We start from the raw sequence: 26823 nt of genomic DNA, 5'->3' as shown, positions 1-26823 counted from the left end.
CTGTGAAGCCCTGCTGTATTTAAAACGGAGCATCATCTGAGACCCAGTAATGTCTCTGAAATTCGGTGCTCTTGCTTCAACTCTGGGAATTTCTTGTAGGTGTTACTGAAATGTTTTTTTTGGGGGGGAGGTGGAGCATTTAAAGACACTTCTGCACAAACAGTAGTTACTAAGCTTTGTAAGGCAACCCTGAGTCATTCTTCAGAGCTGATGAACTTCAGGAAAATAAATAAAAATAGAAAAGGATTGGAACAGATGGATATTTAGAAATACACAAGCAAATTTGGGATCCTGTACTTGATACTTCAGATAACAGAGTATGTAATAGGAAATAATGGGTGTCCACATGGAGCCTTGCAGATCTCTAGGAGTGTATATGGAAATAATTGGAGCCTTACAAATCACCATGGTATATTAATGGGGGAGCTTCTTTGAATGGGTAGGAGCTGGTCCCATGTGATGCCTGTTTCCCAATGAGAGCAAACTGGTAGCTTTAACAAATTCCTTAGTGGAATCTTTGTAACACCTGTTGCAAGACCCCAACTGCTTTCTGCTGTATTGATAATGCATACTTGTCTTACCAGGAATAGCACAGAAAGGTTTGTTCAGTAAATGCAAAAATTGTAGCAAAACATGTCTTTGACTGCAGAGATGCATCTACAGTGCTGAGTATCATCAAGTCTGCATTGAATTCATTGGGATATTTGTGTTTCTTTAGAAATGATAAGAGACAGCAATTGCACTTGTACATGTGAGCTGATGGTAAGGAGAGAGGAATAAGTAACAACTTGTATGTGAATGTTAAGTGCCTTATCAAACATGGTGTCTCTGCAGACATCAAGGAAATAGATTTTAGAAAACTGAGAATCTGTTAGAAAGCAGTAAAGAAAAAGAGAAGAAAGAGAATGAAACAGCATTAGCAACTTCCCCAATTTTTTAAAAATACAATGCAATGTATGATAGCTGTTCTTTTTGGTGTGCTTCTCAGTTTCAAGATGAAGCTGAAACTGATGGTGATGTCCACAGCTCAAGGGTCACTGCACCTCCAGAACTGAGGCAGTATAGCAGGTAGTACGTTAACACAGAGGGAATTTAGTATTACCTCATTTTTATGTAGCCTTCTACCTGCGGGTTTACCATACGTACTAATGACCTTGAATAATTTCTTCCACATATTTGTAAAATGTAATTTCTTTCACTTTCACCTTGGAATTGTTAGTGGGGTTATTCAAAGCAGTACTTTCCCCAAATGAAGCACTTTAGCTTCTGTGTTGATTTCTTAAACTTCTCATACAAACCAGTGTAATTTCTGATCTTACTCTGTCTCCAAATTCAGAATTGTATTGCCAAAACAATCTTTCCATTTCCAAGCCATAATTAAAACAAATAATGGTGTAGTGGTGCTTAACAGGTGGGCAAATATTTTTATTTCTGTGTTCTCATATTAAACTTATGCATGAGACAGTTTTAAGAAAACTTTCAGTAAGAGGAAGCTTCTTAATTAAACCACTTAATGGTGGAAGACAAAAGAGGCAAGGGTAATCAGTTTGTATAGCTCTGTTTTCTAAGATAATGTTGTATTTCTGAAATTGGTGGAAGAAAGTCTTGCTCCATGCACATGGGACAAGACCGTGCACACAATCCAAGAACGTCTTCATGTGTTTTGAGACAGGAAGAGAGAAGACTTGTCCAGGATTGGTAATAGTGATGACTGAGAGGAATGCTTGACATTTCAAAGAGTATAAGGGTATTTATGCTGGAGTTTCATTCAGAGGACAGTTTAGTCTTGAAGCAAATCACCTCATTGTTCTTGTTTGCTGTGCACATTTTGTTGTTTTCCAGACTGGTTTTGGTTCTTCCTAAAGAAACTTAAGTCATTTCACCCATTGTGTGCGCCAAATGTGCCCTAATCCTCAATATGGTTGTAGAGTTTTGATCAGGTTTTGGTCATTTTTTAGCAGCTTTGAACCTCCTGTGGTAGGGTCTGGTTCAGGAAGTTGGAGTAAATATGGCCTGCAAAAAAAAATTAAAACTCCTGGGTTTCATATAGTATAGGTGTAAAGATCTGAGCAGCAGCTGTGTTTTAATCTGCTCCAGTTGTGCCAAATTGTAATGCAAATATAGCCTGATGCCATTTACTGTGGGTTTGTTTTTTTAAAGTAACATCAGACTGGTGGTGATTATTTGTCAGGGTGTTTTAACCTTGTCAAATGTTTGGAGGTGGTAATGTTTTAAAGTCTATCTCTGTGACCGTTTGTATTTTAGATGGAACTTGACAGACCTTTAGAGAAGTGCCGCATTCATTAAGTGAGGTACCAAAAGGCCCATTCTGAATGTTCTTGCCTTTGGTTTTGATCTGACTGGTTTTCCAGGGCATAGGGACAGGGCAGAAGATAAATGTTCAGAATGTAATGGTTCTGTAGGGATTCACAGGTTGTGCTGAGACCATGATTATAGCTTAAAAGACAGTATAAATATTTGGAATCATGATATAAAATAACAAAGAGCCTGTCCCACTTAACAAATCTTCTCCTTAATTCAGTAAATATCCACTGTGGTATGTGTCCACTTTTCCTTTGGACGGAAGGAAATTAGCTCCTCAGTGTTAAAACTACTCCTTCGGTGATCTGTGCTAACTTTTGTATTTTGTGCACACATTGGAACTTGGAATTCATTTTCTTGCAAAAAAAAAAAAAAGGAAGAACAGACTCTTCATATAATTTTGCTTTCAGTTATTCAGCTTCATCCTTTTAAACTCCTCATTATCCCACACTGTTCCTTTTTCTCCCCCACTGTAGCTCCTTTTTTTCCAAAGTATTTGAGATTTACTTGTATTTCTGAAATGAAACATTATTGTCAGCTTAAAATTACAGAAATTAGAATGAATCTCAAAGCTGCACCAAGCATGTAGGACCACTTTGCTGTATTATCAGTGTTCTTGGAGGAAGTTAGTCTGCTTTCCAACCCTGGGAAGGGCTAGGGAGCGTGTAGCCAGGTTCAACCCCTGCAGCAATAAATGAAAGCCATATGCCAGTTCAGGCATGAGTCTGAATGGCTAAAAAGACAGCATGAAGGATGGCCTGGTATTTAGTGGACAAAAGAAGAAGTTAGACAATGACAGTTGGTTTGAACAATTGCACATATTTGGTGCATTAACTTTCATTAATGTTATTTATAGTACATTGCTATAAAAGCAATTTTGAAATATGTTTTGAAGTTCAGTCCATGGCAGTTCTCCAGGTGGCAGAGATAAAAGGAATGTGTGAATATCACAAGTGGTGGAATCTGCTGGAAACAGGCTCTTCATAGCATTTGAAGGCAAGGCAATATCCTGAATTAGCTTGGGTGTTTTGACTACTGGAGTTTGATCCTGTTGTCTGGCACACTTTGCTGTATTTAGATATGATGAAAGGATGTAATTGTGGTTTTACATTTCCTTTAGCATTTCTGAGGGGTTTAGTAAGGTTTCACTAATTGCCATGTTCTCTGGTTGTAAACCGTTCTTGTTGAGTCCAGTGTTGGCAGAGAGGAGCGGGGCAGAGCACATTGCAGGGGCTGTCAGGTGACAGCTGCTGCCTGCCTTGTGCCTCACTGCTGTGCCCTGCTGCTTTCAGCACTGGCGGCCATCGGGGGGAGATTATGCTTCAGGTATTTGGGGTGATCCAATGGGAATTGCATTGATCTGGTGTTTAGCTCTGATCCTTATCAAATGGATTACTTCTAAGGTAGGCCATTTTTAAATTCAGTTTTGACTAACTGGGTTTAGAAGTAGTGTGAGTGAAAACAAGTCATTAAGAACTTCACGAGTGCTTATTTTTCCTTTTTAAATCTAATCTGTTTTGGAAACATGTCATTCGCCATTTAAGATTGTGTTTCCTAAGTGTTCATACATGATTTTGTAGCTCTTGACTTTTGCTTCCCTTGAAGTGGGAAGGAGTGTGTTTGTAGGAGTTCCAGTTAGGACACAGGGGAAAAAAAGGATCTGAAATGGCTTCTGAATGGCAGGAGTTATCTTGACTCTGTTACTAACAGATTTTCAATTTTATAGCACTTTAAAGGCTTCGTGAAAATAAGGAAAAACAATTTAAAACATAGTGAGAATAATACGAATTAGTGTATTTTGCTTCCTGGACAGGATATCCTTTTTGTATTGTTGATTTCAGAGTTGCAGGAGTGGAAATACCAGTTTTGTTTGCTTATGTGAAATACCTACTTTACTTACTTTGTAGCCTTTCCATTTGAGATCCCTGTGTTTTGAAAAATGCATACTAATGTTAGGATTAAGTTTTTACTCTTTCATTCCAAGGAATGTAAGTATTCCCATAATGGATATTTGTGCTAGTAAATATGGGTGAGATTGGTGCCTGGAGATGAGACCAGGCTCTTCTCAGCATAGCTTGCTGTTTAACTGGATTTAATTCCAAAAGGAGTAAAAAAATTAAGTGTAGGGTTATGAAGGAGAGCCAGAATCATTGGAGAGAATGAGGGAAACTGAAAAAACGTAGAATTGCTGCATTTTCAGATAGGTTTTTTTTTCTTGTTGTTGTTATTGATACATACTTCTAAAATTATTGTGCAGTTAACAGAAGAATCTGAACAAGCATGAATTTGAGTTTGTTGTGAAAACAAGCTTTACCAGGCATCCATGCCTGTACTCTTCAGTCATTGCCAATAACATGTTTCTAAATTTATTAAAAGCAAAAATGGTCAGGCTTAGTTGCTAGCTAGCACTTGTGACAGCTTCTGTCACATCAAGAAAAAGACCAGGATACCCAATTGATGTTCACTTGTGACTGAAGGCAGATTCTAAACACCAGAGTTTTACAGCCTGTGTGCTATACCAGTACATCATCCACATTTTACTGGTATATTGTCAAACTGCTGGCTTTCTGGAACTTGACATAAAGAGCCTGTTCAAGAGTTATGTCTAATCCAGTTTGGTCAGAGATTGTTTTATGGTGGGGAGAAATAGGAGTTCCAGGTAGCTGACATAATACAGTTAGGCATAAAAATCCCTGCTATTTATGACTTTGTTTTTACATGTGCTAATGGTTGTTTCTTTTAGAGAATTAGTATTTTTGTGTTCATCCATTTAAAGAGTCTTTCTGCTGTGCTGATCTAGTTTCTAAAGGCAATACCCCTGTGCATTACTGTCCTCACTTAAACCAATTGCTTATGTGGTTTTTTTTTTTTTACTGTACATTTCTTCCTGATCAATTGTCAAGCTTTTGTTTTGTATATTTTTGTTAAATTTTGATTTTTTTTATGTTGGTAAAGCTTTGGATAAGTCTTATGCCACATGATATACGTCTGAGGTATATAAGAAAAAATAGCTTACAGATGCTTGTTAGATATATGTATCATTAACATTGATAACTATCATTCAAATGATAGCTAAGTTTAAAAATGGTTGCCATCTGTCTTGGGAGATGATCATGTGAAATAGCTTTATATGGAAGAAAATATTAAAATTATCACATTCAGATATTTGAAAGAAAGGGTGGTTCCTATTGCTGATTTCATTTCAGTAAGGCAGTGTTAACTACACTTTCTTACTGTTGGTTTGGCAAACTTTCAAAGTACTGCTTCGAACTCCAGTGAAAATTTTTAATAATAGTAGTAGAACGATTTTGCATACTCAGGCTTACCTGAGTTCATTGTCAGTTTAAGTGCTTGTAAAGAACATTTGTCTGTGCTTTAGTGAGGTAAAAGCTTTGTGGTGCCTTTTGGAAAACTATGGATCATATGTTAGCATGGAACTTATAAATACTTGAAATAAGTCTAAGATACACGAGAGTCTTGCTTTTGAAATATAATATTAGTTTGAGAAATAAGGTCTTAACTAGTTAGTCATTCTCAAGACTTCTAGTTGATAAACTGTCTTATGATCTTAAATGCTTTCCAAGTGTGTATATTTGAGGCAGCATAACCAGTACATTTCAGTTGCCATGGTATAGCAACTTCTCCACACTCATCTTCAGAGCAGTTGAGACTAATGCTCTGATAGTTGAGCAGAGAGCTTGGACTGAAAAGTCAGGTATGTAAAAACACTTGCCTGGCTGTGTTGCTCTCTGTCCTCTGTCTTTTCTTTCCCAGCTTCTGCGTAAACAACTGAGTAGCAAAATGAGGGTTCTGTAGTCCATCAAAAAGTGTGGATGGTTCTTTCTGATGGCTGGTACTGAATTTTGAAGGCCAGCAGCTCCAGCAGGTTTTGTTAGAGAATGAGACTAGCAGATGTTTTGCTTGGCAGTCCAAAAGCTGGCCCTTGCCAAAATGAAGTGTCCAGCAGTAATGCTGGTGCTCTGCTCTCAACAAGATTGGGAAGTCCATGTGATAAAACTGATACATCAATGGAAACATTTCTGTTTGACACAAACAGCAGCAGGTGCTCCGTTTCCAAGTGGTACATGCAAATGCTTGTACTCCCAAGCATCACTGAAGCGGTTTCCCTTTGAAGATGTATCTGTGCGCTATTTTGGCACATTGTTCCCATTGCGTGGCCTTTAATAACTTTCTATACTCTCTGAAAAGGTGTTCAGAGAGTTCTGACTTAAATCTAGGTTCTGGTGGATAGTCCCTTCACATATTTTTGCGGAGGCCTTGTATCAGTTTTGTTCTTAGAGGATTAATGGATTTTCCAATTTAGTTTGAACTTCTTCCATTCACTCTCCAAAAATATGTCACAAAAGCAGGAAAAATGGAAGCTTTTTTTACTGTATTGTCCTTTGGAAGAATAAACAATACTCCACTGTGAAACTGAAGTTTAAGGTGAGGCTTTGAAAGGTGAAGTCCAGTATAAACAATCCTTCCCAGTCATCCTTCTGACATCCATCTTCACCACTGAAGCAAAAGAGCCCACCCAGTTCAGATGGCTGTGCTCGTGCCTGGAAAGGAGCAGAGCAGTTGAGAACCTCACCTAATCATTTGAGGAATTTGTTGAATCACTTGGAGTCCAGCAGACATTCCCACCAACCAAGCAGTCCGTGTGCTTGAAAACAGAACCTGCCTAAACACAAATGCATTAGGATTGTCTTGTCTTTGAGCACTAGTAATTCTGTCTGCTTGCTGGAATGGTGCTTGTTTGTTTGATATTTATACAGAAGGTCAGTACTGTTACTAACATGTACAAATCCTCAGGGAGATCAAAGAGGTGGCAGAGATTTAGAAATAAAATTTTCTGCTAAATGATTTAAAAATATTGACAATAACGTGACAAAAGTAATATTTTGAGGTGCCAGAAGTCAGTCTTAATCCACAAAGATTTCTGATCCAAGGTGTCTGTAGGGTGATTCAGTGCATGCTATGGTCATCTCATCTGTGTAAGTAAAGTATATTTTAGGATTAGTATAGTCTTGATGTCTTGGTGTAGGCTACAGAGAGTGGGCCTTTGATTAGCCATAAGGAGGGTGGCATTTTTGGTCATCGACAAGGATAAAATCCTGCTGATTAAATTGACTTGTTGAGTGCTTTACAGTAACTTTAGTTCTTTGAGACACATTTGCCTTCCTCCTTATGAGTTTGCTGTCTGTCAGATCATGTCTCAGTAAAAGCTGAAGCATTAAATCTGGTTTTTCTATTTGCTGGGTGTAAGTGGTGAAATCTGGGCAGTATATCTTAAAGAACCACACACAGCATACGTTAAATTACTTCTCTCTTTCTGCCTTTTCCCTTGCATTTTTCTAGAGTACTGTAGTGGGTAGAATAACAAATGCACTGGCTGTATTATTTGAAGTGGAGAAATAGGTGATACACCATAACCTGCAGTAGATGGTCTGTTAGGTGTTTGCAGAGTAAGCTGACACAACACAGTCTCTGTCTGGATGAGTGCAATATTATTTGTTTACCTATCACAAGTTGCTAAAAAACCTCTGTACCATTAGCTTTATCCTTTGTCTCTGACTGCCCACCACAGTGTTCAACTATCTGTACCTCACTTATTTACCTGGTCTAAAGATAAAAGGTCTGACCACTCATCACCCACCCAACATCTGCCTGTTGGTGGAACTTGCTAATACGTGTTTTCCTCTTACCTGTTTTATTTAACAAATTTCAATGAATGAAGTATCTTTAACACCTCAGTCCTTTTAGCAAAATTAGCTGAAATTGTCCTACTATTTGTGAAGTATTGCTAGTGAAATTTATACAATACATTGTCTCTATTTTTCCTTAGAAAACCAAACCTTCAAAGGTAATTTTAATAGATTTGATTGTTTCAAATATTTCCTTACAGAGCACAACCACTTGTCTATATAAGCAACTACTTTGTTTTTGAAAATGTGCTTTCTGTTTGATATCATACATGGATGCAGTACTTTATATAGACTGCTTTATCTAACAATATTTTTAGGGAGCAAGTAATATTTCAGAATTGGCATATCAAAAGGGTTTATTTTTCAGTAAATTTTTGTATATTGTTTTCTTTATGGAGTCTAATGCTCCAGTTGTACATGGGTCTTGTAGCTGCATGCGTGCTAAGGTTTCTCCTGTATTAGATTACAGAACTGTACTGGACATGTCCAGGAATCTGTGATAGACAGGTGCAAATTGCAAGTTAGCACTAAATTACATCACTGATTGTGCCTAGTCAGTGATGTGAAATGTTCCAAGCTACTGAAAAATACGTTCAGCTGAGATTTTCTGAAACTCTCAAAGGCGGGTTCAGTCAAAGAAATTGAAAAATGTTAGTGAGAAACCAGCATCATTTTCTGGCTGATGAGTTGTATTTCTGCCTTTCCCATTGGGACAGGCACACTGCTATGAAAAATGCTGTACAAATATATATTGAGGAATTATTTGTGTGGTTTATGATCTTCCAAGGAAATATAGAACAAAAGCTAAGACAACATAAAAGTTCTGTACAGGGAATTCTTCCTTGTAGTCTTTACAACAGCTGTTATTATTGGACCACATTTGGAGCAAGGTCTTTGGTCACTTCTATAATTACATAGAAAGCTTACTTTTGGAAAAAACTTCTACAGATTCAAGTGTAATGTTTTCTTTTTTGTTTTAGCATGAAAATATTTTAAAAAGTTACAAGTTTGGAGTCTTAGCACATCACTTGTACAAATCACAGTGATTGAGGTTATTCATCTCTAGTCTGTCTTTGAGTTCATTCAGCTTGTTCTGTAAATAGATGCATATCAGCAGTTCTGCTTTTTTGCCTTTCCACGTAATTTTTCTTTCCTTCATTTTCTTTCCTTCAGTATTCTTCTCAATAGCCAACATTATTTTTTCTATCCTACTTCCTCACATGGTTTGATTTCTTACCTTTTGAACTTGCACATTTTCAGGCTCTTGCATGTCCATGAGGTAGTGTTGTTCCTGCTGCACAAATGAAAAAATGAGTGATTGTGTTCACCACCAGCTTGGCTTTTATCTGAAGTTCTCAAAGGCATGTATTGACTCTTGGTGGCCTTGAGGACTTCACTGTCCTCAGTGTAAGAAAGAGGTGTGGTGTACAGGGAGGTCGTAGGAGTTTCTAATGTGCACCCTCCACAAAAAATCTTATTTCTGTAAAGAGCAAATGTTCTGAACTGTCAAAATGGAGGTCTGATTGTGAAGGTGATCTTCTAATCCTTGGATTAACAAGTAACATTAATGAAGGCCTTAGGAATGGGCAGAAGATGGTCAAAGTACAGTAAAAGCAAGATGTGAGGCTGGGTGCTGGGTCGAGCCATGCTTTGCAGACTGTGTGATGCCAGTGATGTGTAGCAGTAAGAACATTCCTCCAGTTTTTTGCTGATAGAGGACCAATTCACCACCTTGTGGGAGACTTCTTGGATTATAACTATCGCAGTAGCTGAATATGTATGAAACATATGTGTCCCATGTAGATAAGAAATACAGTTTATATGGGAGTATCTCAGTGTTGTGCGTGGATAACTTGATGACTCTTCTGAACTTTTATCATCAAACATGAAATACTACTTGCTGGCTTTCTCTGAAATGCCTTTATGTATAACATTTTACCTCAGTGATACCTTGCTTTGCCTACAGAAAATACTGGCTACAATGAATGTAGCATGTGGCATCCTAGGGCTGCAGTGATGGTTCAGTTCTTTTACTTCTTTTACCTTTGGAAGGTGGAAATACCCCAGAGATAAAAGTAAATACATAAACCAGGAACTGCAAGTATTGGTTTCAAGTATGGTGTTCTGGAAGGCCAGGAGAAGCACTTTCTTGTGTCTGTGTAATCTCGTTCTGCATCTTTTTTATTGTGAGGAATGATTGAGGAACATTGTAATGAAATATATGGGCATGTTTTTTACCACACTCATCCCGCTTCTCATAATCTTTTCACTACCAATTCCTATCCTTCCTTTGTCGCTTCTTAAAACAAAATAAGTAGATATATATACTTGAAAGGTGCATTTTGCATGAAAGACACAAAATTTCTAAAATTAGTTTTGAGTTAAAATTGAAATGGTCAATTAGTACTTTATTTTTATTTCAATTTAGAAATTATTTACTTCTAACTTGCTTAAAATACACTTGTTTTTTTTCAGAGGCGTGGAGCAATTTCCTATGACAGCTCTGATCAGACTGCGTTGTACATTCGTATGCTAGGTAAGCATACCAGTTTCTGTATTGCAAGTTCCAACATTTATGATTGATTTAAATAAGAACTTTTTAATATCTCTGTTGAATTAATAAACTTACCATTCTCTTTCTCCTGGATAATATTTTGGTTAGAATCTCTAGAAGAGTGTGGGTTGTTTTGTGTTGACTTGGGTTTTTTGGTTGTTTGCCTTTTTCCTTTTCTTTTTTTCCTGAGTTAAGCATTGTGTAGGATGTTTTACTCCTATATTAAAGAAAAAAGCAAAGTTCTTATAATTAAACTAATGTGTTTGGTAGAAGTAAAGTTTTCTAAGTGACTCATAATTGATCTTTCTGTGATGGAATTTGCCGCCTCTGTATGGTATCTTTCTAGTTAAAACTGCAGCTTAGAGAACACTTGTTTGAGAGTTACCACACACTCTTAAAAACTTCAATACTGGGGCTATGAAATGTGCGAGGTGTTCTTGAAATAATGATATGATTTTAAACAATATTTTTCTCATTAATCCTAGAAGGCAACTTGAGAAGGGAAAGGGCACTTGACAGGGTGGAGTAGTTCAGTCAACTTACTGAGTGGTGCTTCCAGAGTAGCAAGGAGATAAAGGGTAAAGCCGAATTCAAACAAAAGAATGGTATTGGGAGGGAAAAGTGTCCAGGGGAGGCCCTCTGTGATAGTGAGTGCACAGAAGGAGTTGAGGTCACTTGTTGGGAGGAGAAAGATGCAAAGCTCTTGCAGATCTGGCTGCCAGATTCAGTATTTCCCGCACCTCTTCTGGAGGCTGCTGGTGGTGCAGATGGCATGGGGACTGTGTATGTGCTCTAAGTCTGTTTCACTGCTAAATGATGCCACTTAATTTAAGCCATCTTGAGCTATGAATATGTGTTGAAATGGACTATGAATGCTTGCGTGATGTCTCACACAGCTCAATGAACACCAACAGCTACTCATTACAAATTCTTAACCATCTCCAACTAAATCAGCCAGAACATGTCTTTTTATGCCCTGAGTCTTTTCAGTTTAGTGGTATATTGTACATGTTAAAGTCCCCAGAAATTCATAGCTGCATTGTCTGTGAATTTAAAGTTGTAAGCTATATGCATGTGTGTATATGACTATATAGTCCTAACCTACCTATGTAGGAAGATATGGTCATATATACATATAAAACCAATTTTGACTTAGCAGCTTCACTTTTTTTTTCCAATTATTTTGAATTTTTACATTTGTGAAGTTGTTAATACTGTAGCACTGACTGTCTACTGACAGAGCTTTGATCAGAGAATTTAATTACTTTGGGGATTTGTTAAGGGGCAAACAGAAGATGCTGGGTTCTAAATGTTTATTGAAAGAGCTGCTCAGTTTTCTTTGTTGTTGTTGTTGTTGTAAATAGGTTTATTTTGTTTTCAAAAGTTAAAGTGAAGGAGTTAGGCCCATCATTTCTGCAGCAGGATTTGTGATAATGCTCAAATAATTCTAGAGAGAAGCAAAACATGACTTTCTGTAGTTTTTAGTATATACATCTGAATGGAGAGAAAAATCTAATTTGTCTTGGAAATCTTCCACTATTCTTATAGGTAGAACTGGAAAATATTCAGAACATGATGTTAAGTAAATTAATTTTTCACTTGTACTCTCATTGGAATTAATTATTAAATAATGAGATTGGTGCTTGTTATGAATAGTATAACTCTTGCTGGCATAATTCATTCATGCTTTTCTGCTGTTCAGAAGCAGTAAATCTTTTAAAGGATTGACTTCTAACTTAGGTGGGGGAGGAGGGTATCAACAAGCAAACAAAAAATTGCTCACGGGATGTTTGAATCATTATGTGATAAATGTGTATTATTTTCTCACTTAATAGAGATCACTTGGTTTTCCCAAATGTTATGTACACTATACTGTACAAGTTAGCAACTATTTACATATTTATTATTTTTGTACTTGTAAATGGACTGTAAAAAAGACCAGCCTGAAAGCTGAACAGTTGGACTCATCGGTATGTAGAAACATTCATATCAGAGTAGATTCAAGGGTTAATATATTCCATTAGAATTTTTTTGCAAGAAATGTGAAGCATTGCATTTCTTACAGTATTGTGAGAGTTTTGTTTTTGTTTTATTTATCTTAGTACACTTGAGCAGAATAAGCTATAAGGAATCCTCAGCTGTAACTTAATGGGAAGTTAGGTACAGTCACAAGAAGATTTGCCTTTTATTTGTTGGTTTCATTTCACACAGACTGTATCTACTAGCAAAATGTACCTTGATAAGGTGTTTATCTTAGCAAACCAAAAATACAAGGCTAAGAGTATCTACAATTACTCCCTCTGCCTTTGTGTAGTTGTGCTGGCCATGAAGTTGCTTCATTCAGTGTTTTCAGGCTGTTCCAATGGTAATCCAATGGGAATTCATTTACACTAAGTAAATAGGAATTCCTGTGGTACAGCAGTGTGTCCAGGTTCAATTTAAAAGATCCTATTTTATGGGTACACAAAAAAACCCCTAACTCGTAACTGCGTTCATCAGTGTGTCAATGTAAACAAGCAGCATTGACGGTAATGACTCATCCGTCATACCCCGTTCCCAAAATACACACTAAGCCACTCCCGAGTGGCTTATTTACTGTTTTAAAATATAGATACAGATGCAGCATTGTAGAATTTTTCTTTTAAGATCTTGGAAAGGCTAATACATCTGCATCACCTCAGCCACTTTTCTCAGCAACTACGAGGAATTCTCAAAATATCTTGTAAGTGCTTCTGTGTAATCTTGATACTTCCTTGATTTTTTCTTATTTCCTTTTCTGGTTTCTTTTTCTTGTTGCTTTATATTGACTGTAAGTTTTTCTTCTGCGCATGGGGTAGAAAGCGTGGGGCACTGACTGCTTGTATTGGTGAGCATGCACTTCTCAACTACAACTGAAGCATTTACCTTTCTTCAGAGGTCTTGATCACTTCAAATAGGAAACACTGGAGAAAAGCTACTGTGTAATGTAGGTGCATGCTCTTCTCTGGTAGGGGTTTTTATGTTGTATTGTTTGCTTTAATTCTGGTGCATTCAGCTGACCTGTCATCTGTTTCTCCAACAAATTTAATAGGAGTTATAATATATGAAGTTAGTAATTCTGTCTGAAAATCCTGCTCTTCACCACCTCATGGCTGACTTGAGTGCTTTACCTTGAGGTGGCTGTCATAATTCTGCTCCCAGCTGTCCTCCATGATCCCTGAGGTTTCTGCCCCTGCTCCGGATGGCCTCAGCTCCCCAAGCAGCTGCCGCATTGTTACTGTGCCATACTGCAGTGTTAGGGTAGCACCAAGTATGTACTGTGTAACCCTAACGCCCAGGGATGTCAGCTGTGGTATTTCAGCTGCCTCGTAAGTATCAGAGCTGTCCTTGAGGTGTGAGTAGGAATCTGAGAGAGGGGCAGGAACAGGCAATCTGTTTCAAGGTAAGTTTTGTTACAGCCCTAATTTCTTTTCAGTTTTCAGTTGTAGCTGCAACACTTACATTCCTCACATTCCTTCTTCCATGATTTATTTAGTCTTCAGTTAAATTTCTGCCAGTATGATCTTTGTCTTAAAAGTGCAAGCAATCCTGATCATGCTGAACTATTCTGGAAAAAAGTGTAGCTAAATACTCAGCCATCAGATATTGTATCATTTTTGTGCCCAAAATAAGGTTTGGAAAGGAAGGCTTCACATTTTTTAAATCTTTCTCTTGTTTCTTTGGAATCACCAAAACTCTCAAAGAGGGAAAGATTGTTCCTGGAAGTCCAGTTTCATTAAGATGCTGGACTTAAATGTGTTCCCTTAAGGTAACATCGGAGTCTTTCCAGTGTGGCTAAAAGTGGCTCAAGCTTCAGATAAAAGCTGTCAGTCAGCTTCCTGCCACTTCTGTGCCCTTCCCCAAGGAAATTTACCTATAAGCAGACTGTGGATGGTTTAAACAGATTTTGTAAGCATTTCTGTATGTTTGTAAAGGTCTAAATAAACAAAAACTATTCATAAGTTCTTTTGGTTTAGGTGTTGAATTTTAATATTTCAGCTACCATAATAATGATTATGAGGCTGGACTTCTGTTGCTGTTTGAAGGAATTATGTAACAGTGTCCTTTTGTTTGATAAAAGTAATCTCAAATCGGAGATGTCTGGTGCTTTTTTGTAAAGTTCCCTATGAAGATAAACATGTCTCTTCCTTAAAATTAAATTCTGCATAACTTCAGAGTCACAGGGTTGCAAAACACTTGTGCAGGATTTCCCAAGCAAATTGTTGTGAACGTGTTATGTTGTGTGAAAGTACAATGAAGTGGGTGCATTTGGGATCCATTAATCTTCTGCAGGTTACATTAACCAAACAGTGAATGCATAATGATGATCCAGTATTTCTGGATGTTTTGGAATTAACTATACATATGCACTAGAGATTAGTTTCACTGTGCTAATAGCACATTGTTTCATAATGTGCAGCCAGTTATTCCTTTTTCTGCTTCTACGTATTTAGAAATTTCAGATGGATGTATGGTATCATCAAATTCGACCAATATTTTTTAAGCACATTTGTTGTCTGAAATCTTGAAAAATGCAGCAGCTTTGTACCACGATAATGGAGGCGGCTCTTCTGCCTTTGTTCTGGCACAAGAGAATTTTTCTAGTTTGTTTGCTGTAATAAATTCCAGTCCTGTAGAAGGGGTATATTTTTCCAGCATATACATTTTCCAGAATAATTCCAACTGAAAAAAATCAATCCATTGTTGAGATACTGTTTTTTAAAAAAATAGCTTCTTCTACCATGATTAGGGAGAGGAAATTTTGTTCAATAACTATGTAATGAAAAATATTTAGCTTCCCTTGCTGGGAATCTCTCATTTTATATGTATGAAAGTAAATACAGTCATTTTAGCTTTATCTTATTACAGTTGCCTTTTCTTTAGTTTGCCATGTGCATTTTTAATATACGATTCCTTCTTTGGCTAAATATTCCTGTAAATAGATTCCTGTTCAAAATAATGTAGTTAGTTGCACTTCTTCATTTTACTTACAGACAGTTTTTATTGTTTTCCTCCCTAAAATTCTCAGCATCGCAGGCATTTCAAGGGCAACAGGGATAATATTATTCTGTCTATGCTGTTACACAAGGGTACTAATAAATGAAAAAGAACAAAGCAGAGAGAAATTTTCTGGACATAATTTATCAGTTGAACCCACTTGCTTTGTTATTTGCAAAATTCCATGTTGGTCTTCAGGTATTTTTCTGTGAACTTTTCCTGTTCTTGACACTTGGAACAAATTGTTTGCCAAAACCTAGTTATACACTGGCTGAAACTATTTACTAATTTGTGCTGTGGTTTATAAATTCTAAAAGTAAAGACCTGCATTGAAAACTAAAAATAAATCACAAAAGCGGTATCACCTTTTATGTAAAAAATTACCTCCACTAAAAAACCTCTTTCATTTTTCTTTTAATGTAGCTGGTGAACTTATTCACATAGCTGTAGCTATGCCTGATTACCCAGATAAATATGAGTGAAAGGTAATGAAAGTTGAATTTTCCTCCATGTAAACTGTTACTTTCACATACAGCTACTAATGCATTTGCCCCCTCTCTTCCAAAGTTTCCTCTCTTTTTCATTTTTATTAATTTATTTTGTAAATAAAATTCACGAGTTGCTTGTGCCTAACAGAAGAGTTCTACAATTTGCTGCCTCTGTATTGCCTGGAAGGGGACAAGTTTCTTGCACTCTGCTCAAATGAATGCTTGAAGCCCTTTTAAGTAATATATTGTAAGTGGTCTGAAAAATAATACTTGTAGATAGTAATTGGGTTGCTTTCCATTGCAGCTCATTTAAGGTTTTTAGTTTTAAAAAAGTAAAAGGATTAATAACTGAAAGGCAATACGTATTTAGTATGTTTTTACTGATCTGTAAACTTCAGGGGAGCCCTGGGCCTACTTACCCTTTTGTGGTGCTTGCAGCGTGCCTCACAAGGTAACATTCATGTAAAGTGCGTCACGTCACTGTAGATGTGTCAGTGTTTATAGATACGTATCTCTAGAAAGATACCTGTTAAGTATTAAAAGCATATTACTGAAGTGTGAGTCAGTACCTGTAGCTATTTTCTGACAAGTTCCCTGCTTCAGCATTACAGATTAGCAGGTTAGAAAAGAAAAAAAGGAAAAAAATGCTCTCAAGATGTCTGCGACTTGATGAAAATTAAATAGCTATATTTTTATTTAGTTCTTATAAACTCAGTCATAGCTAAACTCATTTTGTTAATTACTTATTTTGGTTTCATGTTAAAAGTGTTGTGTTTGAAGTGAGGAGAGTATGACACTTGAAGGATTTTCATCATTAGAAACCACAACATTTGCACATCTTAAATTTATCTTTGTTAGGGTTTGAGGAGGGAAACACTATTGCATTTGATCCTCGAAGATTTTTCCAAATTCGTAATTGCAGAAGGATTTTAAGTGAAAGCTTTTAATCCAGGTGAACTGCTTATATTAATACCTACAAATATCTAATGAAAGAATACTGATCAGCTTTCAGTTGGTAAAATGCATAAGTAGAAGTCAACTAGCATGCTAAAAGATTCAGGTTGAAGCTAATTACAGTGCAAAATAGTTTGATAAAATTTTAATACTGAGTTTTGGTATTTTAATAGGCTCTTGTGTAATATTCAAACAGCTGAGCACAAGTAAGTAAATGCTAGTGGGAAAATATTATATAATATAAAACCATATTGTAACTAGCTTATTTGCTAAAAGCTGCCATTTCTAGAAGTTGAATCTTTTTTGTATTCTACAAAATGTTATCGTTGTATGTGTGTTACTGAGGAACAAATCAACTTTAATTGTTCTTGTTTTCTGTCACATTAAGGTGCATTTTTACCATACTGGTGTAGCAAGCTCTTCCCAATTTCATCTGAATGCTTATCACATGCTTCTGGCAACGTATGCTTAGGCAGGAAAGATTTTGACAAGAAAGCATGTGATTGCATGTTTAACAAGTCTTCAAACTTTGTTTTGAATTTCACCTTTAAAACAAAAAGCATTGAAGTAGGCCTATTGTTTGAATTACTCTCCTCCATTAAGTACATGAATCTTTACCCCCTCCAGGCTATGTTCATTTGCATTTTATCTCTGCCACTCTTCCACACTTTTATTTCACTCTTGACCCTGTTTCTAGGAGATGTGCGAGTAAGAAGTCGGGCAGGATTTGAAACAGAGAGAAGAGGTTCTCATCCATACATTGATTTCCGTATTTTTCACTGTAAGTATTTAAAAGCAGATAAATGACAAATAAACAAAGGCTTCCATCAATTTTAACTACTGAGCCTCTAAAATAAAGTTAGGAACTCTTATAGCAAGACCATTTTTTTTATACTTAGGAAAATCTTTCGTTCTAGCTCATAGGATAAAATAGAAGAGGAAAATCTTCACTGCTAAATTTTTTTTTTTTAAAAACTATAATTTTAAACTGATCGAACTTAGACCTGAATCAGTATGGAAATGAAGACTTATCTTCTAAACAGCTACTGTGTGTGTGCTGTGTGCTTACTTGGCAGACACAAGCGGTTGAGGAGAATACTTTTCTATTTTTATAAAGCAGTAGAAAGGCCCTGTCCAGGATGGTGCTTGAACAGTATTACAGTAATATCAATATTCTTGACCTTATCATAATGAATTACATCTACTCAAATGTATAGCTAGGACTTAAATTTTTGGACATAGACAAATAAATAAAGATTAAAATGTTAGTAGAAAACAGCAGCCTAAATTTTTTTGATAATGTGTTTGAGGAATCATTTCTTTTTGGAAGTGTTACAAGAATAATATTTTCCTAGAGAAAAAAGTAAAATTATCCATCTATATTGTTACAACTAAATTTGTCAGTAGTTGTGGTAATATAAAGTTTCAATAACCACCAAAACAATATGCAGCAAAAGTGCAGGGGATTTGAGTCTTAATTAAATTATGCCAATAATGAATGTATTAAGTGTCATAAGGGATCTATACCAACATTGTATCAACACAATTCCAAGTATTCTGAATGCAATGGAGAGATTTAGTAAAGCTGATTTCATGGTAGTAAGTGTGGTTGTTGTAATTACCTTATTAATAAAAATGAGTGGCAGAAACTGGTCTTATGCTCTGATCTTAACTGAAGTTATTCTTTTTAAAAGGAGATCATATCTAAAACTCTTAAACTTTTAGTTTCGTTCAAAAGTTTCATAAAAATAGGTGAGAAAACAAAGTTTGAAGAGTGTGCTATGTAGATTTTTTTCAATAAAGAGGATAAGAGTTTCATCTCAAGTCCCGACTGAGTATAATAAATTCTCTGTAGAAATAGCATGGAATTTATGAAGTGCATAACTGTGTCTTTTTGTGTATATCTATGTGGCATTTCATGCTGATGTGGGAAAATACTAACAGAAGTATTAAAACAACTACCTGTTAAAAGGCAGTCAATGTATGATATTATTGCTGTTGTCAAATTAACTATTTTCTATGGTCCTCATCACACTGTTTCTTTCCATCCTGATGATTGTGCATCAGGCAGATCATGACTAATCAGGAAAAGGACTTTCACACCCTTTCTCCTTGCCCCTACTTGTTCAGACACAGCCACCAGCTTTTAGCAACATGACCTGTGGTGTCTGATGACAGCAAAAAATGTTGCTAGGAGGCCCAGAAAATTCTTGTCTTTTAACTTCCCTCTGTCAGCTGCTTTGTTAGTTTTCAGAGGTGTCATATAGTCAGATTTTTTGCACTTCAGGATTGTAGCTTGTGGAACGGTTGCTCTTTGGCTGCTGGCTCCTGCTACATTGAGGAGTTTCTTTCAAAGTCAGGAATTCAGCACCATCTCTCACCATATCAGTAGGTTATCTAATAATTTACATGAATGTGGGATTCTTTTTTTATCCATAAAATTTTTTCTTTCTCTCCGCAGTGCTAATTTAGTCCTGAACAGTGTTTTCTTAATTGTTTTAAGCAAGATATTTAGTAATGCACCTCATATGAGACTGCAAGTAGAGAGAAGTTGCAGGAATCAGACTTGACCTAATTTTTAGGATATTCTCCCTGGCCTCTCCTGGTTACTTCAGAAGGAGTTGATTTTGCCACACAGAGCTACACGACCGAAAAATACTCACCTGTATGAGTAATAGCACGTTAGAGGAGTCGGTCAGCTCTTCTTTCCTTGGGGCAAATACTGAACTGGAAAGGGTATCTTCTGCAGCTGAAGCAGACGAAACCATCTAAATGTTGTCCTTTTTTTCCCCCCCATCACAGCTGTATCCTGAACATCAGTAATGCATGGACACGCTTCCTCCTTTGTGTTTGTATCGTTGCACTGTAACTTTCTTCTATTATCCACTAGCTTTGTTCTGTGGTTCTAAACATTTTGCAGTGATCATTGCTTGTGTGTTTTGCAGATGACTTACACAGTGGCTGTCAGTCACAGTGCTGAAGCATTATTTGCTGTTTTGTGTTTTGCTTAGCTAACTTTGGTTGTTCAGCATTTTCTTCTTCTGTCAATGATGTTCTGAGAAGAAGTTGAATGTCTTTCAGGAGGTTTAGCTAATAATATGCTGACCAGTCTCTTTTCTAATATTTTATTGATAGGCTCTTGACCCAGTATTTTACTGGTAGGTTGGAAGAGTACTGAATTTGAAATGCATTACTTTTCTTCATAACACTATTTTAACTTGCAGCTTCAGCTAGTGTTGCTGAAGAAAAGTTTGTCAGCACTTACTTCTAAAGATCACTTCTGTACCTTCTTAGGCATTATAGGCTCAGCATCTGTATCTTCATTCCAGAATTCTGTAATTGAGACATGAATATTCAAGTTTCTAACCTGTCTAGAAGTATTCTCAACAGTAACTGTTAGGAAATTTGATTTTAGGAAGATGATTGGAAAAATATTGTTGTTAGAGACAGTGGAATGGGAGTCATATCTGAGGATTATTAAATGTAGGATTTGACTGATGATCAAAGTAACTTTGCTGGGTGGTAGTTTTCCTTCTGCGTTATATTCCAGAAGTCACTTCTTTATAGGTAATTGCAGGAACTACCAAGAGGAATAGCTTAATAAACAAATTTTTGTTTCAACAAGACTGCTTCCTGGTGAGTGGGGAAAGTCAGGATTATATTCTTCTTGGTGGTTGGCAGTTGGTTCATGCTGAGTCATCAATTTGTAGTTTTGCTGTTACTGTGTGACTGTTGGTTACGCCTGTGTGGGACCATGGGCATAAACTCAAGATAGTGTCTCAGATCCACCATTTCTGGAAAGGAGAGAGTAGCCACACAACTTTCTTCCTCTGAATTCACTGTTGCACAGTAAAATGCATAGACGGTAATGTTTTACTGAATGAACTGTAGAACACTGGGTCTGCTTTTCACTCCATGGGAAACAAGAATGGAGTTTTGCAGTTTGCTGTAAGAATGCAGCATGTACTGTTTAGTTTTCAGGGAAGTTATGGAAAAAGTGATTGCAATGGTTATAATCACTGTCTTCTGGTTTACAAATAGGCTACAGTTTACACAAATACTTTAAAATTTTCTTTACATTACTTGAGACACCACAGACAGTAATTCAGTCTTCAATGTCAGAATATGTTGATACAAGCTAATGTGAAACAAAATCTTTGGTAGAAGAATTAGTGAATGACAGGATAAAAATGTTCCCTTTTTCATAAATAGCAAGCCAGCAATAAAATTTTAGGTTTTGTTTTCTTGCTATTGAGAGGTTGTCAGTAATGTCTATTTTTTTATAGATGTATGTATATACACACACACAAATACACTTAAGAAATTTTGATTGTTTGAGGTGTTTCTAGCATGCAGAAACAAAAACATATATAATGTGCCCTAATCACTCGCTGTTTCACCTGAAAAAAAACCAAAGCAGTGAGTGTGCACAATGATACGTACAGTATGTTATAGTGAGGAAGTTAAGCCAAAATGAATAAAGATCAAATGAATAATTAAGATAACAGAAAAAATATTGAGAAGTGTCTTATGCAGATACAGCTGAAATTAATACTTTTAAGCTTCCCTTTTAGGAAAGGGTTGTTGGATATAGTCTAGAAGAACCAGACAGAAAAATGAATACGTTGGTTTTGCAGAGAAGAAACATGTTTTTCTTCTTGCTGTTCCTGTTGTGCCTGGCCCAGAATAAGTAAGATCTTGTCAAAAGGTTTTTACAATTCTCTCATGCCAGTCTCATCTGAGCATGCTTCTATGGGGAGATGATGAAATTGCTATCATATGGGGCTCTGTTTCATGTTTTATAGATAACCGAATCTGTCACATCTGTGAGTTAAAATACCTTAGAAGATGGGATTTTGAGTTAATCAGTATGTGTTTGGTAACATTCAAGAATGCTCAATTTTGAAGAAAACAGTTGCTTGCATACAGTATAATGCTTCACATAGGAGAAAAAACAATGTGATGGAAACTTAAGACTTCCCTGAGACTTAAATGGTTCTTCTCCTTAGCTGTATACGGAGCCTTTGTAGGGGGGAATGGAAAGAAAGGGATATTTTTATAGGTGATGGCTAAATCTAATTCTCTTTCTTGAGAGTGCAAATACGTGATGAAATTCCACTTTATTATACAACCTTCAGACTGTTTAATTGGAAATTACACTTTGTGGAACATATTATAAACTATTCTGAGATCTGGCAAAAATGTCAGCATATACTGTTTGCAATGATGTTTTTAACTTTCCAGTTCCTAGCTTACAAACCATTGGCAAAGGTTTATTCACTTGAACAGTGAGTTTAGACTTCCTTTGGCTGAGAGGCCAGAATTCAAAGAAGAGACGAGTGCAAATCCAAATTGATTGCCTGAAACAATTTGAAAAATCCTTGTGTTGCAGCAGCTAATAATGCTTTTGATGATACCTTCTAGAGATTGAGATAAAATAAGCATAGTCCAGATGAATTTCAATGCCTTTTTTGTTTCAAGAAAATAGAGGAATTATCTATTTGGTTATGTTTAATGGTAATTGTTTGTCTTGTTCAGCAATCTACTGTGAAGAAGGATGAGTTTCACAATCAATAAAGTAATGCAAGAAGATTTCTGTGTGATCATAGCTTGAAGTATTTGTTTTCTTTTGAAAACACCATCACTGAGGAGTAAAAAGCTTGTACCTAAGAGATTTCTTCAAAAGCTGCCTTTCTGTGAATGATGCAATTCTGAAATTGTCTTCTAATTATTCACAATCCAGATTACTCAAATAAATTGTGTTCCACAATGTGAGAGAAATTTTGACTTTGATTTAGTTTGGAGAATGCAGTCACAGAAGGGGAAATCATAGAAAATGTTCTAAATTTACAGCTGTATTGGCCAAATGGAAAGAGTGAGCTTGAAGTGAGCTTGGTTAAGGAAGATTTGAGGATAAAAAGTGCCAATTGAGAATACAGAGCAGGTTTGTTTTTTTCTTTTGTTATTCTAGATGTTTGTTTTACCTATAGTTTCTTCCCAAGCTACTGTAAAACAGCATGTGTGCTCTGGAGTCTTGCACACGTACAACACACTCTGTGTTTCATTGCTGGCATAAGTTTGACCATGGAAGAAGACAGAGATACTTTCTATTTTCTTTTATTTTCTTTTGAACTTCTTCGATGTGTTCCTTCTCCAAGTACATTATTTGGAAAGGCTTTTTTTTTTAATGCTGGACAGTTGGGTAGAAAATATGTGAGAGTTCTTTTGTTTTCATCTCTGCTGCCAGTTTGTGTTGATGGTCACATATACTGGTAAAGGAAATGCTTTTTCTGTTAACCATGATGGGTTACATTTCAATTCTTTTATTTCTGGTGATGAAAAATAGACAAAAAAGATGAGTTGAGGGTTCTGTCATTCCTTTACTGTAGGAGCGAAGATTTCTAGGACACGGAAGAAAGGTGGGTTTTTCTGGGAAGACAGCAAGAAAATGATTTGGTGATGGTCTGGAATATATTATCCTTTTGTGAAAAGAGTTGAACCATTGTGTCGTGTTCTGTAGGAGCATCAGTACCTTGATTAACAGGGCATAACCCATTTTGTAAAGGTTATGTTTGTATATATTTTGTATATTTGTGTTCTGATGATATTCCTCTAAATATTTAGCTTCAGTGAGGTATCTTAGTTCACAGTATGCTGTTGTGAACTGCAGATTTGCCTTGCCCAGTGAGTGGATTCAGGTTAAAAAAACCCCAAAACCACAACTGGGCTTATGAATCAGCAAATTGATACGGAAAGACTGCCTTGTATGTAGTTTCCTAGTACTGAGATTATTGCAAAATGTTACTCATTCCAGCACAGGAATGACATTGTTTAATTCACTTAATTTTGTGTCTTTCCTGAGGTGTTTACAGAAATACTAAGATGAGCCAAAATTCAAAATATAAATTAGTAAAATCCAACTTTTCATGATTTTTTTTTTTACACTTCTGCTGCTGTGCAGTGACTTACAGTGCCATTGGAGAATTGGCACTTCATACCAAAGTAGTCTAATCCCTTCACTTTGAGTAATTTCTCTCAAATCAGCTCTGCTTTGAGCAGAGAATTGGACTAAAGGACTTTCAGAAGTCTCTTCTGTCCCTTCCCACCTAAATTATTCTGTGGTTCTCTGGCTCTGTGCTTTGCTGAGGCAGTGAGATCCTTTCATTCTGTAAGATCGTTCAGGAAAGAGGTTATCTTTGGTGGTGGTGATGCCTAGCACTTCCCCTCCATCAGGAAGCATCTGTTGAAAACCACTAGAGTTTTTAATAAAGTTGTGGTACTACCAGAGTTTCATGAAACCTAAATTTTTTTTTCTGATTCCTCAGTCAGAAGACACTTGCAACACTATGTTTATTTCATTAATTGTTAACCCACAGCATATTTTCCAGCACTCATTATTATTTGGAAAAGGTTTATGAATGTGTATAGAAATGGTTACATATTGTAAATTAAAACCAAAACAGTATGGCTTAATACTTTGTTTAAGCAGGAGTGTAGTGCCTTACAACAATGCTAAACAGGGCTTCTAAGTGGTTCTAAGGAAGAAAGGAAGTATAATGAGATAATTTAGACCCCAATAGTCTAAATCAGTCTTTTTATGTAACTTTAAAATCCTTACTAAGACTGTATGTTCCAAATGAAATCATAGTTTTATATAATACTTGAGTACTGAATGTCATAAAAATATTTTAAAATTCAAATCATGAGTAGTAAACATACAGGAGAGTTCAATAGCAAGACTTAAACCAAAAATGTTCACGGATCTAATATAGTACATTTCTTAATGGTTTGATGGGAATATATGTGAAATTAGAATGCTTATGGGTCCCTCTAGTGGTGTGAAATGCTAGATAATACTTTCAGATTATTCATAAATTGAAAATTATTTGTATCCTGGAAAGACGCATCTTTAGAAAGGTGCTTCCCTAGAAAGATGGTTATAATTGGCATGTGAAACGTAATATTTCTTTCCAACAAATATTTACAGGTAGTGGAAAATTTCAGATGATATGTCAGGTTTAATGATAGTATGTGCTATATAAAAATGATAAATGTGCAGTTGGGTTAATATGGAAAAATTGTGAGAGATCACTTCCATTAAAAGAAGATAATTCCTTCATATTTTTTGGGAAAAAGCCTCCTCTGGTGGGCCTGTGCACCTCAAAGTTCAGGTATTACATTCGAACATAAGAAGGATCCATTGTCTCAAATACCTTTTTTTAAAAAAATTTATAGTGGCAGTGATACCCAAGATCCTCAGTTATGCTCTTTCCATTGGTATGTAGCAAAACTCAGGGCTTTTTGTCATGGATAATTTTCTATTTGCCTTTTGGGCGGTAGCAAGGAAGAAATGGAGGTAGAGTTCTTAATGCTGCAAGCCTTGTTTTGACCAGATTTCCATCAGAGGGTGTGAGTCTATCTTTGCATTATAGGAAAATTGAAGTATATTGCTAGGATTTAAGGTTTCTATTAATAACTAAACCATCATATTTGTCATTCTTCCTTTGGTGGACTGTCCTTACTACAAAAGATACAAAAATTTTGAGAGTAAATTCATCAGTATTTTGTGATCTTTTAAGTGATTATCACTTGCCTTTACTTACTTTGTATTTTTATATTGGCATGAGAAAAAGAAATATTTAATACCCCTGTGAAATGTGCTAAAACTTTTTTTTAGGTTTTGGTGAAGTTAAAAGATTGGGAGTGGGAAGAGAGATTAAAATTAGCGTCTCGGAATACAGATGAAATCTGTTACATGAAGGCGACTTGTGTTATTTTATTGCTATATATGCATCACATTAGCAAAATAACTGATATTAGTAACCAGAATTACTTCTTTTTCTTTGTTTTAGAGAAAGGAATTTTTTATTACACCAGCATCTCAGTTAATATGCTTAGAAACTAGAATATAACCATTTTAGTCAAACAAACAGGGTCCTGAAACCTTGGATTGATACTTTGGATGATAACTCTACAAAGGAATGGGAAGAAGAATGTCACAGGACAGCTGCGTTGAGTAGGCTTAAAGGCCTACTGGTTTGCCTTCTGGTTCCTCACATCGAAAGCACTTCCCAGTGCTGTAGTGTCCTTCTTAACATGCCCATCCTCCCAGCTTTGCTTTCATTCATTCAGTTTGTAAGGCTGTAAATGTCATATTTATTTTGTCATTCTAATTTGTCCTTAAATTGTTGTTGAGAGCAAATGGTCAGTATTGGATATTAGAAGGGCATTTAGCACACTGAAGGCTCCAAATGAACGGAAAAATGTTTGGGCTGGGAGGAGAGATGTTTTTGCAACATGCTTATTCATGAGCGAATGCAGTGCACTCTTTCATTCTTCACTCTCTTCTTTCTGTGATCTATACATTACTGAACCTTGGTTTGGTAGGGTTTCTGAAATTAGTATCTCGTTTCATGACTCGTGATAGAAGAGGGAAGGCTGTCATTCTCATATTAATCATGCATCTAAAGGGAATGAATGTGCCAAGAGGGAAATGCCAAGTTTCTATTGCACAACTGTATCATTCATTTTACCAATCTTTTCCATGAATTGGCCTTAGCTGGTCTGCCAGAACCACAAAGCTCTTGTTTTTTTTATCCTTAATAATAATTTAACTGTGAGGAAAAGGAAAAGGCAGGCACAGTAGCTGTCAGTGTTCCTGCAGCTGAAGAATGTATCTTCCCCTCATCCCCTTCCTTGAAAGCCAGCTATTTTCTGTTTCAGCCTCCCGTTTAAATTAATAACCTGTCAAACCTCTGCATCTGACTTGCCTATTCTGAAT

General features: G+C 36.3%; 1 protein-coding gene across 5 annotated transcripts in view; it reads left to right on the top strand.

Moving 5' to 3' along the window:
• Positions 1-26823, top strand: part of PDE7A (phosphodiesterase 7A) — a 73205-nt gene that overhangs the window by 28300 nt on the left and 18082 nt on the right. For 2 of the 5 annotated variants that reach the window (XM_082291709.1, XM_082291706.1), the window contains exons 1-3: positions 3610-3725; positions 10506-10566; positions 17740-17823. In XM_082291709.1, coding sequence (XP_082147835.1) covers positions 3666-3725; positions 10506-10566; positions 17740-17823 — 205 coding nt within the window. In that variant the 5' untranslated portion in view covers positions 3610-3665. Of the gene's footprint in view, positions 1-3609; positions 3726-10505; positions 10567-17739; positions 17824-26823 lie in introns of those variants that run through there. The other 3 variants (XM_082291705.1, XM_082291708.1, XM_082291707.1) reach the window with 3 other exon arrangements.

Source organism: Coloeus monedula (assembly GCF_965178545.1).
Source record: "Coloeus monedula genome assembly, chromosome: 1".
Taxonomy (NCBI): domain Eukaryota; kingdom Metazoa; phylum Chordata; class Aves; order Passeriformes; family Corvidae; genus Coloeus; species Coloeus monedula.
This window is presented reverse-complemented; position numbering and strand designations above follow the sequence as displayed.